The 14689-nt window shown below is 41.7% G+C and overlaps 1 protein-coding gene and 1 pseudogene across 1 annotated transcript in view; both read left to right on the top strand.

Moving 5' to 3' along the window:
- The window catches only part of LOC103607443 (DNA replication licensing factor MCM4), a 16032-nt gene extending 2609 nt beyond the window's left edge, over positions 1-13423 (top strand). The window contains exons 7-16 of the mRNA XM_008591949.1: positions 696-834; positions 2932-3152; positions 4602-4722; positions 6857-7116; positions 7576-7941; positions 8962-9122; positions 9898-10105; positions 11282-11510; positions 12026-12159; positions 12754-13423. Coding sequence (XP_008590171.1) covers positions 696-834; positions 2932-3152; positions 4602-4722; positions 6857-7116; positions 7576-7941; positions 8962-9122; positions 9898-10105; positions 11282-11510; positions 12026-12159; positions 12754-12846 — 1932 coding nt within the window. The 3' untranslated portion in view covers positions 12847-13423. The remainder of the gene's footprint in view (positions 1-695; positions 835-2931; positions 3153-4601; positions 4723-6856; positions 7117-7575; positions 7942-8961; positions 9123-9897; positions 10106-11281; positions 11511-12025; positions 12160-12753) is intronic.
- LOC103607440 overlaps positions 8537-14689 on the top strand; it is a 10711-nt pseudogene continuing 4558 nt past the window's right edge.

Here is a 14689-nt window from a genome sequence, read left to right as displayed (position 1 = left end):
TGAGTTTCATGAAGTTGTTTATCTTAAGTAGAAATGTTTTATAAATGCATTATATACTTTCTGCCATCTTTAACAGAATATATTAGCTGTACTGTGGTCTTTTTCTCCTAGACCTAAGGTCAGTCTTTATTGGTTTATTTATTTAATTTATTATATCAAACATCAGTCTTTATTAATTTAGCTACGTTGACTCTGGGCAGAGGCTTGGGGCAAATGGACTCAGTTTTCAATCTTGGCTTTGATGGTTACTAGCTGCATAACGTAGTCAAGTTCCTTAGCCTCCTAAAAGCTCTTTTGTCTTCTATAAAATGGTAATGATATGTTAACAAATTTGAATAAAATAAGTATGGTTTAATCTATCTTGCTACCATTTCATTATGGTGGAAAAATAAGACATGAAAGTATGAGCTCAAAATTATTTCCCCTCCTAATTGAAAGCATAAAATATGCCAGTTATGTTAAGGCTTTTTCATGTATGTTATCACACTTAACCTACATGAAAATATGCAGAGGAAGGGTAATTCAGTGTACCTACATTCTGGAAACAGTAATGTGCATGATTCTACAGGGTAGTTCTTTAGGGTTATGCCATGTTTTTTTGTTTTTATTTTTTGTTAATATAAAGTGCTTTATTATATTTAACTCTGAGGTAGGAATATAAGAATAACTTGGTGTCTTTGCATTTGTTTTGATAGGAAGTAATACCAACTTTTGACATGGCTGTCAATGAGATCTTCTTTGACCGTTATCCTGACTCAATCTTAGAACATCAGATTCAAGTAAGACCATTCAACGCATTGAAGACTAGGAATATGAGAAACCTGAATCCAGAAGGTAATGTGTTTACATGTGAAAATAAGCAAAACCTTATTTTATTAAAGAACTTTAAAATAATTGGTGGTGGTAGTGGTGTCAATAAACTATAAATTGACACACAGATTCAGTTATTCTGTGGACTTATGAACCCACTATACCTTTTTAACTTAATTGAGATTTCCGATATAAGAGATGTGACTATTGACAATTGTCTACCTTAAGGTGAACTTTCCCCAGTATAATAAGTCTATAGTTATTTTATTAGTAAGCATTTCCTTAAAAGAGTTACTGTAGAAAACAAATACAAAATATGATCCCTGCTGTTAAGCTTAAGAAAGAAATGTAGTTTGGGAAGTAGATAAAAGATGAGGCAGAAGAACAGGGCAGGAGATGTCTCAGCCCAGGGAGAGGAGCAGAGTGCTAAGCCTATGTGGGGAAAGTTCATAGTGAAAGAGAAATTTGGGTTACAGTTAGGATTTGGAAAGCAACATAAAGGAATTTGTTCTAGATGACAGAAAGAAGGAATACAGGAGAAAAGGAAGCAGAGTGACGTATGGATGCTAAGCGACGGGCGGGCTGCATCAGGGAGTGTGGGAGGTGATGTTTGAGTGGAGTGGAAAGCCTCGGTCGTGAAGAACTGTGAACACCAACTTAGAGAGTCTGAATTTTTATTCCAGAGTTAATAAGGAGCCATTGATAGTTCTTGAGGAGGATGATTGTGCACCTCTTGAAGTTCACAGTGGTTCTAAAGCGCACGGTATATTTAATTCAGTTAGTAGCTGTTGATAGTAGCTCAAACGTGGGGCAGCAGGGTCCTAACCTGGACAGTGGCCGTGGGAGTAAAAATACAGGACAAACCTGAGATTTGCCATGTGTGAAGATTGCAGTATAAACGCTGTTGAAAATTAGTAAATACCTCTGTAGATAAATGTGCTTAAGAGACAAAAAAGTTTCAGTGAGAAGAGAAGACATAGCCAATAGACATGAGTAAGTGTTTGACTTCACTACTTACTAAAGAAGTGTATTTTTTTTCTCTTATAAATTTGACTCCTGACATTATCTCTGATGGGGAGTTCTGTGGGCATGCTGGCGAAGGTAGAGAGCTGTTTGGGTTAGAGGGATGTGTTTAAATTTTGAGAGGCAGGGCATTGTTATGGGAAGAATTGCCGGGTGACACTGGAGATTTTCATCATTTTAGAAATCAAGGGATTGATAGGTAACTGATTTCAAAAGCTATCAAATTGCATTTTAAAGTGAAAGAAAGATTAGCAAGAAGAGAAGCAAGGAAGCTTTCTAAGTAGGTGGAGGGAAGACAGGATCAAATTCTTCAGAATTTAAATCAGCAGTAGGTGCTGGCATGATGGGACAGTCTCCGAGGCCCGCAAAGGGCTAACCACAGGCTGCTTTTTGTTGACCGCCAGAATACGGTAGCTCATTTGCAACCAAGAGTGGAAACTACTTGGAAGTAGTATGACCTTCAAATGGTAAAAGTCTGTTGTGAAAAGGGTAAAAGTCTGTTGGGAGAGGTCCAAATGGTAAAGGAAGCAGGAGCAAGAGTGAAAGTTGACTGTAAGTGCTTCTCTTTTGATAGTGCAGATCAACTAAGGTGTTGAATGCCTTAACTCTGCCGGGCAGTGTCTTGTTAGGCTCAATGGATAACTAACTCATTCTGTCCTCAGCAGCTTGAGGCAGGTGCTATACATGAGTCACAGATATGCTAAAGGTGTCCCCAAGATCACACACACTCAGTCCAGGCTGGCTGGCTCTAGATAGAGCACAAGCTTTTTGCATGAGGCAACAGGACTCCCATGGTGCGGTGAGTGAGGTAGGAGGTGTGGGGCACGACAGGCACAAGTGTCAAGCTCCTGACCCGATGCCAGGCATGGGAAAGGGGTGGTGGGAGGCCTCCCGGACAGAAAGGCCACAGGTCTGCTGGGGTGAAGAGGAAGGCAGACTGGACACAGGAACGGATCCCAGGCCAGACCTGAGGGGCCCATCGAGCTGTTTGTGCCCATGACCCCCACCCTCCTGGCACCTCTGTGCCCCAACAGACCCAGACCTGGCTGGGCTGTGGGAGTGGCTGGTGGGCAAGCTGACCTCTGTCTCCCTACGCAGACATCGACCAGCTCATTACCATCAGTGGCATGGTGATCAGGACATCCCAGCTGATCCCTGAGATGCAGGAGGCCTTCTTCCAGTGCCAAGTGTGCGCCCACACGGCCAGGGTGGAGATAGACCGTGGCCGCATTGCCGAGCCTTCTGCCTGCTTGCGCTGCCACACCGCCCACAGCATGGCACTCATCCACAACCGCTCCCTCTTCTCTGACAAGCAGATGGTATGCGCCACCTGGCATTTGTCTTGCCTGTGTCTGAATCCTCAAAAAACCAAACTTACCTTGTCACTCTGAGGCCCTCGACTTTGCTTCCTAAGTGGCACTCAGCAGCTTCTGATGGTTGCAGGTTTTGTTTGTGGGCTGTGGGCTGGAGTGTGCAGAGCACAGGAAGCCTCAGCCTCGGGTCATAGCATCCCTGCCATGTGGCCAGTGAACAACAGCTCAGGATTGTATATTCCACATTTTCATGACCTAAATACTTCATAAGAGAAAAAATACATTTTTCCACTGCAAACATCTTAAAAGTGTCAGGTCATTTATAAGTTAAGAGATCAAATTAGCCTACTCTTTGATTTATTAAATCAAATTTAACTTGAGTTGCTTTTATGGGAAATATTTAAGATTATATAATTTTTTTAAAACATTGGAGATCAGAATTATCTGGTTAAATTGTGTCATTTTGCAATTGTTCCATTGGTAAAGAATAGATGGAGAAATTTTCTAGAGTTTCACAAATTTTATTTTCTAGGAATACCTCTCTAATCCTGAAAATTTTAAGATAAAGCTATTAAAATGACATAGGAATAAGTGGGTGAAAGGCAGAAAATCGTTTATTTACTATGATTGTAACGAGGTGAAAGTTGCACAAGGACAAGGACTCGTTAAGTTATTTTTATTTTGTTACAATGTTCAAGCAATTTCTTTAATGTTTAATGGCATGTTAAGCAGTGTTGAGAGCTGGAGATACAAAGGCAGAGGCCCTGCTTCACGGGGGCTTACAGCCTAGTTTTCTCAGAATCCTTCAAAGACTCCCAAACTGGCTTAGAATAAAACCCCTAACATCCTTAGACCTTGCTCAGAGGTTACCTGGTTTTAGAGGCTTTTCCTAACCTTGCTTTATGACAAGCCTCTCCTCCACTCCCACCGCCTGTGGTCCTTGGACTGTTTACCCTGTTCTGTTTCTGTTCACTGCGTTTGTCACTGTCAGATCTGTTACATGCTCACTTGTCTGTGTATTGATTGTCCCCCTCCACTCTATGAGGGAGGGAGCTTTATCACTGTAAGTCCCCAACACCTAGAACAGGGTGTGGCATGGGGCTGATGCTTAGCAGATATCTCTTAAATGAATGGATGTAGACAAATACACAGGCAAGTATTTGTGAGGGCCACAGAAGTGCCTAAATGGTGAACCTTAAAAATGTGTCCTCCCAGGAAATCTACTAGAAGTATCTTCTAAAGAAGTGATTAGAAGTGTAGACAAAGAGATAGGCTGGCCTAAAACAGGAATCACTTAAATCATCCCCATCCCCAAGACGGGAATGTTAAATCTTTAAAAGATATATGTTTGTTTATTAAAAGCAGTTGTCTCTGAACAGTATAAGGACACACAGTTTTTGTCTGCATCATGCTTTCTTTGTGTCCTAAGCTTTCTGTTTGCCACCCTTCCTTCAGATCAAGCTTCAAGAGTCTCCTGAAGATATGCCTGCAGGGCAGACACCTCACACTGTCATCCTTTTTGCTCACAACGATCTTGTTGACAAAGTTCAGCCTGGGGACAGAGTGAATGTTACAGGTAAGAAGGGAGGTTTGTACTAACAGGATAGGATGTCTGTCGTACTTTTTGACTCAGTCATGAATTCATTGGAATGGGGTTAGTTCTGCCTCCAGTTGTCTTTGAGACTATCGGTATATCCCTTTTTTCCCACCTTTTTAGCTTAGTACTGTGGCCCAACAGTATGAAATCTTTCAGTTCTTCCCAAAGTTGGATTTTGGAATTTGTGATCACTTGCCTTTTGCTATCTCAGTGTCCCAGAGCTGTGTGTGTATCTGGAATGGACAGTATTGTGGTCATGCGAACGCAGCCTCCAACAAAGCTGGTGTTGGTAAGATGTGAGCTGCACCAGCAACTCAGGGAAGTATCATTGGCCAGCTCTGGTGTTTAAATAATTTTCTACTTCCCAAATGTATAGCTAAGGGTTAACATTTGTTCATTTTAGAGAACGGGTCAGGGGATCTTGTTCACATGCTCAGAAGCTGAGATTCAGAGACATGTAGGTAGCTGTAGTGCAAGTGCTGCGGTAGATCACAGCACCAGGATCCAGATCCTTCTCTAGTCCTGCCAGACGAGTGAGTACTCTTTCCACAGCAGCACCTGAGGATAACACGTAGGCTTTGGTTTCTCAGGGGATGTTTGATGGCCATGTGGGTTTGAGTCCTGGAGTGCCTGGCTCATGGGCGGGGCCTGGGGCCACAGTCCTTCTGCTCTTCAGTAAATCAGGACTTACCCTATTTCTTACCCAGTGAGAAGTCCAGCAGTTGTCACCAGCAATCTTCAGTCATGTTGTTTTGTTTTGTTTTGTGGTGGCTTGCCAGTACAGGAGTTGAACCCTGGACCTTGGTGTTATCAGCACCATGCTCTAACAAACTGAGCTAAAGGCCAGCCCATTAAGTTGTAAAAGTACGCATAGTAGTTGAAAATTAGTAAGAATGTGTAGTCTTTAGTGAATGATATGTGTGTGCAATCTCAGTACTGCCACCCAACTGCTCTGAAACCTTTGAAAAATTATTTAATCCAATATTTTAATTTCCTCAACTGCAACGTGGAGTTAATGTGATATATGTGGAAGTATTTGGGCAAAGGGGCTGTGGGAAATGCTGTGTAGATGTAAAATAAGTGTTATGTGACGATCGTGGCAGGTACTATAAAGGAAAATAACTAAACCATTTTAAACGTCATGAACATACTCATCCATCTCTAGTCTATCTTAGTATGTATTCTAAGATGTAACATATAAACTGGCTTTTATATTTCAAATAAGAATTATATTGACCTGTTAAATAAAGGAAATGACAGTGGTCTGTACCATCATGTTGTGAAAGCCATGAGAGAGAGTTTGAATGTTTTCCTCAGAAAGCATCAGGAAACAGAATTGGCCTGGAGCAGCCCCTCACCCAGAAACCCCTTCTCTTAATTGAAAATAGTAATTTTTCCTTCACCTTTGACACAGTAGACTGCCTCGGAAATAAATTGAGTGGTTTTTGCAAGATTTGAGCTTTTAGAATTTCTTTTCTTTCCAAGTTTTTGGCGTGGGATTTTAGCATTTTGTTCCAATAAAATCTGGTCTGTACCATCATGTTGTGAAAGCCGTGAGAGAGAGTTTGGATGTTTTCCTCAGAAAGCATCAGGAAACAGAATTGGCCTGGAGCAGCCCCTCACCCAGAAACCCCTTCTCTTAATAGAAAATAGTAATTTTTCCTTCACCTTTGACACAGTAGACTGCCTAGGAAATAAATTGAGTGGTTTTTGCAAGATTTGAGCTTTTAGAATTTCTTTTCTTTCCAAGTTTTTGGCGTGGGATTTTAGCATTTTGTTGCAATAAAATAAGTGCTAAGCAGATTCTGTACACTCAGCTTAGGGAAAGGAAAATAATATTTATTGAACACAACCATAAGCCAGGCATTGTGTTAGAGGCAACATAATTCCATTTCACCCTCAGAACAATTGTATGTGGTGTGGTTACACTCAGACAGCTGCCTCGGGCCACAGGGAAACATGTTTTTAGATCCACCGCTTACAGAAACCCTTTCCTGATGCCGTCTCCCGACTCAATCAGAAGGGGCAGGCACTTGGTCTGCACCGGCTGCTGAGCCCTTGGGAAGATGCGGAAGGCTAACGAATGTCTTGTGTTTGTGCCCTCTGCCCTCAGGCATCTACCGCGCGGTGCCTATCCGGGTCAATCAAAGAGTGAGCAATGTGAAGTCTGTCTACAAAACCCACATTGATGTCATTCACTATCAGAAAACGGATGCAAAGCGTCTGCATGGCCTCAGTGAAGAAGCAGAACAGAAACTTTTTTCAGAGAAACGTGTGGAGTTACTTAAGGAACTTTCCAGAAAACCAGATATTTATGAGAGGCTTGCTTCAGCCTTGGCTCCAAGCATTTATGAACATGAAGATATAAAGAAGGTAACGATGGATTTTTGACTTGGGGTTGGAATTCACGGTTCTTTGGGATCAAAGGGTGTAAACATCTATCCCGGCCACTGTAAAGGGTGAGAGTCATTGCCTGCCTGACCAAGCAAAGGCTGTCGTCCTCACTTGACATTGTTTGACAATCGCAGTGTTGCTGTTTCCTTATCTCTGCCCCAAACTTACATTTCCAAACATAAGAAGAGGCCCCATGGGTCAGGGTAGGGACGTATGTGGTCAGCGTTCTGGCATGCTGATGTGTGCGTGTGTGCAAACTGGTCAGTGGTAACTTGGAGTGACTGAAGCACTTTCACATGCTTTTTTATACCTTCTTTCAATTTCTGAATTGTAGTTTCTTATTTGTAGAGTAGAAAAGTTCCTCTGCAGTTTAAACTAAATCTCAGTTACTCTGCAGTAAATGAATGGTTAGAGGTGTTTGTGTGTTTGTCTATTTAGGGAATCTTGCTTCAGCTCTTTGGCGGAACAAGGAAGGATTTTAGTCACACGGGGAGGGGCAAGTTTCGTGCTGAGATCAACATCCTGCTGTGTGGAGACCCTGGCACCAGCAAGTCCCAGCTGCTGCAGTATGTGTACAACCTGGTTCCTAGGGGCCAGTACACATCTGGGAAGGGCTCCAGTGCAGTTGGCCTCACCGCATATGTGATGAAAGACCCTGAGACGAGGCAGCTGGTGCTGCAGACGGGGGCCCTGGTCCTGAGTGACAACGGCATCTGCTGCATCGATGAGTTCGACAAGATGAACAAAAGTATAAGATCTGTGTTGCACGAGGTCATGGAACAACAGACGCTGTCCATTGCTAAAGTGAGGCACATTCTCATCTGTGTGGGTGCGGACGCGTTTAATGTGTGGATCCTTGAGATAAATCTGTGGAACCATGCAGTGTTGCCCTGGTTCTGACTGGTAAGTACTTTTCATGTCAGTTCAGCTTCATCTCCATCTTCCTACAGGGTATCCTCTCTTGACTTTTTTGTGTACTGACCCACTAATATGGTATTCACAGAACTTGAGTTTGTCCTAAAGCTCATGTAAGGGATTTGCTTTCGGAGAAGGACATGGTTGTAGCACACATTCATCTAAATTCAGGCCTTGGCATGAATTTGAGAACAGGCATGACCAGGTAGAACTGTTGAAGTCTGTAAAGGTGATGCGGCTCTCAGACTACAGAAAAATAGCAGAGAGCATGTGGGTTTAGTAGGAGATCTGGTGAACTTGTTCCTGCCAACAGCAAGAAGAGGCTCTGACTGCACTGCTTTCTCTGATAGGCGGGACGGGGGCCCTGGTCCTGAGTGACAACGGCATCTGCTGCATCGACGAGTTCGACAAGATGAGCGAAAGTACAAGATCTGTGTTGCACGAGGTCATGGAACAACAGACGCTGTCCATTGCTAAAGTGAGGCACATTCTCATCTGTGTGGGTGCGGACGCGTTTAATGTGTGGATCCTTGAGATAAATATGTGGAACCATGCAGTGTTGCCCTGGTTCTGACTTGGGAAAACTGGTAAGTACTTTTCATGTCAGTTCAGCTTCATCTCCATCTTCCTACAGGGTATCCTCTCTTGACTTTTTTGTGTACTGACCCACTAATATGGTATTCACAGAACTTGAGTTTGTCCTAAAGCTCATGTAAGGGATTTGCTTTCGGAGAAGGACATGGTTGTAGCACACATTCATCGAAATTCAGGCCTTGGCATGAATTTGAGAACAGGCATGACCAGGTAGAACTGTTGAAGTCTGTAAAGGTGATGTGGCTCTCAGACTACAGAAAAATAGCAGAGAGCGTGTGGGTTTACTAGGAGATCTGGTGAACTTGTTCCAGTCAGGGAGGGGCCCTGACTGCACTGCTTTCTCTGATAGGCCGGATCATCTGTCAGCTCAACGCACGCACTTCTGTCCTAGCAGCAGCAAATCCCATTGAGTCTCAATGGAATCCTAAAAAAACCACCATCGAAAACATCCAGCTCCCTCATACGTTATTATCAAGGTATTAAAACATTTTTATAAAACAGATGATTTTATTTTGCTCATTTGTAGAATTTTCAGGGTGAGATTGAGAAGGAAATACTAAGATTCAGCAACTGCTAATATAAACTCTTCAGTGTAATGCAAAATGTTTCCAATTTGGTTGGTCAAGGGTTTTCATAGCAAGGATTATTATGTGTTTTCTGCCCAACTGTAGGTAGTGTCTTAACATTCATTTGTTTTTTGAAGCAACTCAGATGTTTCTCCTTGACATCTTTTCCAGGTGACTATCTCTCACAACTCTTATCTCTCAATCTTAAAGCCACTATGGAGAATCAACAAAGTGTAGAGAACAGCTTTGTACAGTAGATAAGGTTCTGAAAGATTAGATTTGTTAAAGCAGAGCCAGATAATTCACACTTTTTCTCAGCCTCACTGCCAGTGTTGGTCTATTTCATAAATGGAGTTTTGATTTTAATAACTTGAGTTTATCAGATAGTTTTTTTTCCTAAAACAATTGAATGTGTTTTCATTCAAATCTTCATCTCAAAATTACATAACATTTTCCTGAGGGAAGTACTTCTGTGACTCAGCTGTTTGGTGCCCCGTGGCTCCTGGAAAGACCTGAGGGGTGGGATCAGCCCAAAGCCCCCTCCTTGATGGGAAGGAAGATGCCTGTCCTCCCAGGGGCCTCGTGAGGCACACCTTCACTGTGTACACACCTATGTACTTAGTTTTGTGTGTAGGTATGTTGGTGTCCCAAGCAGGAAAATAGTGTTTTTACTCCCTTTTCTCAGGTTTGATTTGATCTTCCTCATGTTGGACCCTCGGGATGAAGCCTATGACAGGCGTCTGGCCCACCACCTGGTGGCACTGTACTACCAGAGCGAGGAGCAGGTGGAGGAGGAGTTCCTGGACATGGCAGTACTGAAGGACTACATCGCCTATGCGCACAGCGCCATCACGCCTTGGTTGAGCGAGGAGGCTAGCCAAGCTCTCATCGAGGTAACCAGGCCTGCAGAAAGCTTTTACTGAGCCTGTAGCCAAAAGCATTAATGTAGTCAGCTGGTCATCCCCTCTAAAACATTAATTACTTTAAGAATAGCATACCGTTTTCTGTATTTACTGTTTTCTCATGTGTTGTAAATTTGACTTTTCTAAATGTTGTAAAAGGGGAAAGAATTCATTTATGCAGATAGTGCCATTAAATATAAAGACACACTTTTTATATTTAAATAACGTGTAAGCATAGTGAATTTAAGATCAAAAGACCTGAGTTCAAATACAGGTGATGCTACTTAGTGACTTTGTAACTCCGGACAAGTCATCTCTGTAAAAAACGAAATGAGTGGTAAGTATTTAAGGTTCACTTTTCACTGTGCTTGTACATGGGCAGCAGTGCATGATAGCACATTTATTCGAGCATTGTGATTTAAAGAAGATTCCCAGTGCCTTGATGGGCTCTACATCCTGACTGAGCTCCTGAAAATGCTCAAATGAAAGTTGCAGATGATATGTAATTTTCCTTTTGTATTGTATTCTTGAGGGTTGTTCATGAAGGAATGAAATTATGTCCATCTGTATAAAGAATTAACACAACTTACCTTCATAATGTTACCACAGTAATCCTTTACGTCCCTCATCAAATGGGCCCCTAACTAAGGGTGTAGATTGGGGTTAGTGCCTGAGCACTTTTCCAGACAGGCCCTCTAAATCTTTCTCTGCTCTAACCACAGCCAGCTCGTCACCCCACATATCAGTGTCCCCATCTGCCACATCATGCCCTGCTCTGTTCCTCAAGGCTACATCAGATACTGCCTTCTCCAAGAAGTGTTCCCAGAGATCTCCCAGTCAGAATACTTCCAACCATCACTGCATACTAGACATTGAAGTCCTCCCCGGATTTCTATGGTCTGTCTGTGTTAGTCTTGATGAGCTCTGAGGCGAGGGCTAGGTCTGACTTTTTGATTCCCTTTTAGGACCTCCATGTGGCAGACAGGCAGTTCACTTTATTTAAGGGAACCCTAACTGTTCAAAGTTCAACCACAACAAGAGTTTGGATCCCCGTACCTGGCCAGCTGCCCTTTAAAAACAAAACAAAACAACAACAACAAAAAAAAAACCATGAATCTAGGTTATTGTCACCAAGGGGTTTTGCTTTTGTTTTTCTACCTGCAGTAGGCTTATGTAGACATGAGGAAGATCGGCAGTAGCCGAGGAATGGTTTCTGCGTACCCTCGACAGCTGGAATCGTTAATTCGCTTAGCAGAAGCCCATGCTAAAGTACGATTTTCAAACAAAGTTGAAGCAATTGATGTGGAAGAGGCCAAACGCCTCCATCGTGAGGCTCTGAAGCAGTCTGCAACTGACCCCCGCACTGGCATTGTGGACATATCTATTCTTACTACAGGTTTGTTATTTATGTTGAGAATTATTTAAATATGGAAGTAGTTGACATTTCAGTTTAAGCTAACGGTTAAGTCATTTGAAGCAGAAGTTCCTAACCTTTTTTTGGATCAAGACTCCTTTGAGAATCTGATGAAAGTTGTCCCCAATCTTCTGATAAAATATACACTAATACATACAGTATTTTGTATGTAATCTTAAGGGGATTCTCCCTTCTCCCCTGCTGTCTACATGCACATGTTAACCCATTTCTAAGTAGTAGTTAGTATTTCAATAGACAGTGACTGCATCCTGTACAGATTACATAGACTATGTGTCATTGGAAAGTAGCAGCTACTGGATTACAGACATTTTTAAACAGCAGAGAACTTAAAACTGACTTTGCTTTTGGATGTATTTTGGCATTCAGCCACTGTACCCTTTACCTTTCTTGGTGATGCTACTAAAGGAATGTTTATGGGAATTTGAGACATTCCGCTCTCTAATAGCAGAAATATTTTTATTGATTTTGTAAATCAGGAATGAGTGCCACCTCTCGTAAACGGAAAGAAGAATTAGCTGAAGCGCTGAAAAAACTTATTTTATCTAAGGGCAAAACACCAGCTCTAAAATACCAGCAACTTTTTGAAGACATTCGGAGACAATCTGACATAGTAAGTGTTTAAATGTATTTTTTGTTTAAGTTCTCTTTTTCCTTAATATTGCTTATGGGGGTTTTTTTTCTTGCTTTTTTGTTTGTTTTTCTTCATTGTTTAACTAATAAATGTAGACAAGAATAAAGAAGAACAGTAAGATCATTCATAAGCCCATTAAGAAATAATCATAATTAAAATTTAGTTATACTCCTTTCAGAGTTTTTCTGTGTGGATGAACTTGTTTGGGGGTTGAAATATTCAGGTACCCTTTTGTGAGTAAGGTGAGTTCATTAAAAAGAACTACATGGGTAAACCAGCTCTTCGCCTGCTTTCATAACGCCCTTACATTACTATCCACAGCTGCACCGTCACTGTGTGGACAGAGTTCAGTAGTTAAAATGGGATTGCACAGACACCAAGCCCACAGTGTTTACCATCTGGCCCTTTACAGAAAATGTTTGCCACCCCCAATTTAGAGCTTAAGGAATGTGTATAACCACCCAAAAGGGAAAACGACTCTGGGTGGTGCTTTAACATTAAGGTGATTGTGTCTCTAACAGTCAGAGGAGGGTTGGACATAGAAAATACTTATTTTCCTTCTCTTCCCCAAAGGCAATTACCAAAGATATGTTTGAAGAAGCTCTACGTGCCTTGGCTGATGACGACTTCTTGACAGTGACTGGGAAAACTGTTCGCTTGCTCTAATGCTATAGTGAGCAGTGCTGTGCGTGACCTGTGGGCCAGTGAGCTCAGCATACATGGATTCTGAAAGTCATTATTTGGCTACATAAAAATGTTCTAACCTGGGTTCAATTCTCTCAATGAAGTGGATGTTTCCATTTTTTAAAAAACATTTAAAATAAAAATACTATGCCAATTTATAAACATACAGTAGAGATCATTTCCTTAATTAAAGTGCTGTTTCTGAGCAGCAGCACTTTTAATCTGTATGTACATACAGATAGCAGCATGTCAGTCTTCTTTGAAGATGGCAGTTTAGGCCGTGGTTTTTGTGCTAGTCTTTCCAATGGCATTTGTGCATATGCTTGGGGATACTGTAGTACGAGATAACAGACGTGGCCGGGGCATATCAGTGTGAAGTGATGCAGATGAGATCCTTTCTCCCTTTTATAGCACTCAAGTGTAATTCTTTTTAGAGGCTGTTCTCATGGCTCCTATTAGATCAGGATTGAGTGGTTGGAAATTACTAAATTTTAGTTTTGATTATTCCTACTTTATCCTAATATGTAAAACTTTTTCCTAAATAAATGATAGAATAATAGTTGGTTATTTGGCATTATCTTACGTTAAGAAAAAAACTTCACTAAACACTACATTCATGGAAATTCATAATGGTAAGTACTTTATAGATCATAAAAGAAATAATGTATTTTATAATATAATGAATTTCATTTTGTTCAAATATCAATTAAATCCTAGCAGTTATTATAAAACCACCCTAGGCTGAAGTCTTATATGTACAGACTACTATAATCAGTAATCCCCAAAACATTTAAGTTATTGTATGAGTTAGGCCTTTTTTTAGTATTAGAATCATTACTCATTAATAAACCATCCACAGGAGGCTGCCAGTTAGCTCAGCTGGTCAGAGCATGGCCTTGTAACACAAGGGTTCAGTTCCCCATACTGGCCAAAAATAAAAATAATAAAGTATTCACAGGAAATGATAGGTCTAATTATTTAAATAGCACTGAAGTATTTGTGTTGGAATGGTATATTTTAAAGGAGGCAGCATTTAGGTCAGGGCTTCACCAAGGGTGCATGACTTGACCTAGTGGTTTTGCTAGAGAGGTTTCCTCCATGAGCTACTGTATAGGAGATGCTTTCACATGTCACCCTCACAGCCACCTGGTAGAATCGGAGGTCTCCTTTCACGGATGGAGGAGCAAGAAGTCTCATGACTTGTCTGAAGTCCGAAAGCAGGAGGTGAAGCTGGAATTAACACAGCTGAGTCTTCTCACTTTAGAACTTTACCTATACCACATCAGGCTCCAACTCGGGATATAACTCTATTCATCACTTTTGGACACTGCTCTGGCTTCCAAAAACATGCAGAGAAGGCTTCCTGTATCTCCCATGATAGGTTACTCTACAAATGCTCCAGTGAGCAGAGAATTTGGAATCTGTTGACTGTTGTCACACCACATGTTTTTCAGACTGGAAATGTATTCCCAGCTCTAGTTGCTCAAAGGTAACTGGTCTTTAGGCTGCCTTTGAGCTTGACTCTGACAAACTGAACAGCACACACTGTTATCCTAGAAGTTACACTTTATGCAGGCTTTTTTGGGCAAAGGCACCTGAAGGTGACAGGAACGTCTTATGGCTACAGTGAAAAGTAGCTCTCTTGACTTTAAAGGCTACAGTGAGAAGTAGCTCTCTTGACTTTTCCCCTAAACTGCATACTGAATAAGGCCACCAAAAGAGTCCCTACTTTTGTGATTATAAACTAATATATATAAAAAAATCACTTCCGGGCCGGCCCGGTGGCGCACTGCTACAGTGCGCCGCCTGGGAGCAGGGCAGCGCT

This window comes from Galeopterus variegatus, unplaced genomic scaffold, assembly GCF_000696425.1.
Source record: "Galeopterus variegatus unplaced genomic scaffold, G_variegatus-3.0.2 Scaffold7425, whole genome shotgun sequence".
Taxonomy (NCBI): domain Eukaryota; kingdom Metazoa; phylum Chordata; class Mammalia; order Dermoptera; family Cynocephalidae; genus Galeopterus; species Galeopterus variegatus.
The sequence above is the reverse complement of the archived record's forward strand: the minus strand, read 5'-3'. Positions and strand labels throughout refer to the sequence as shown.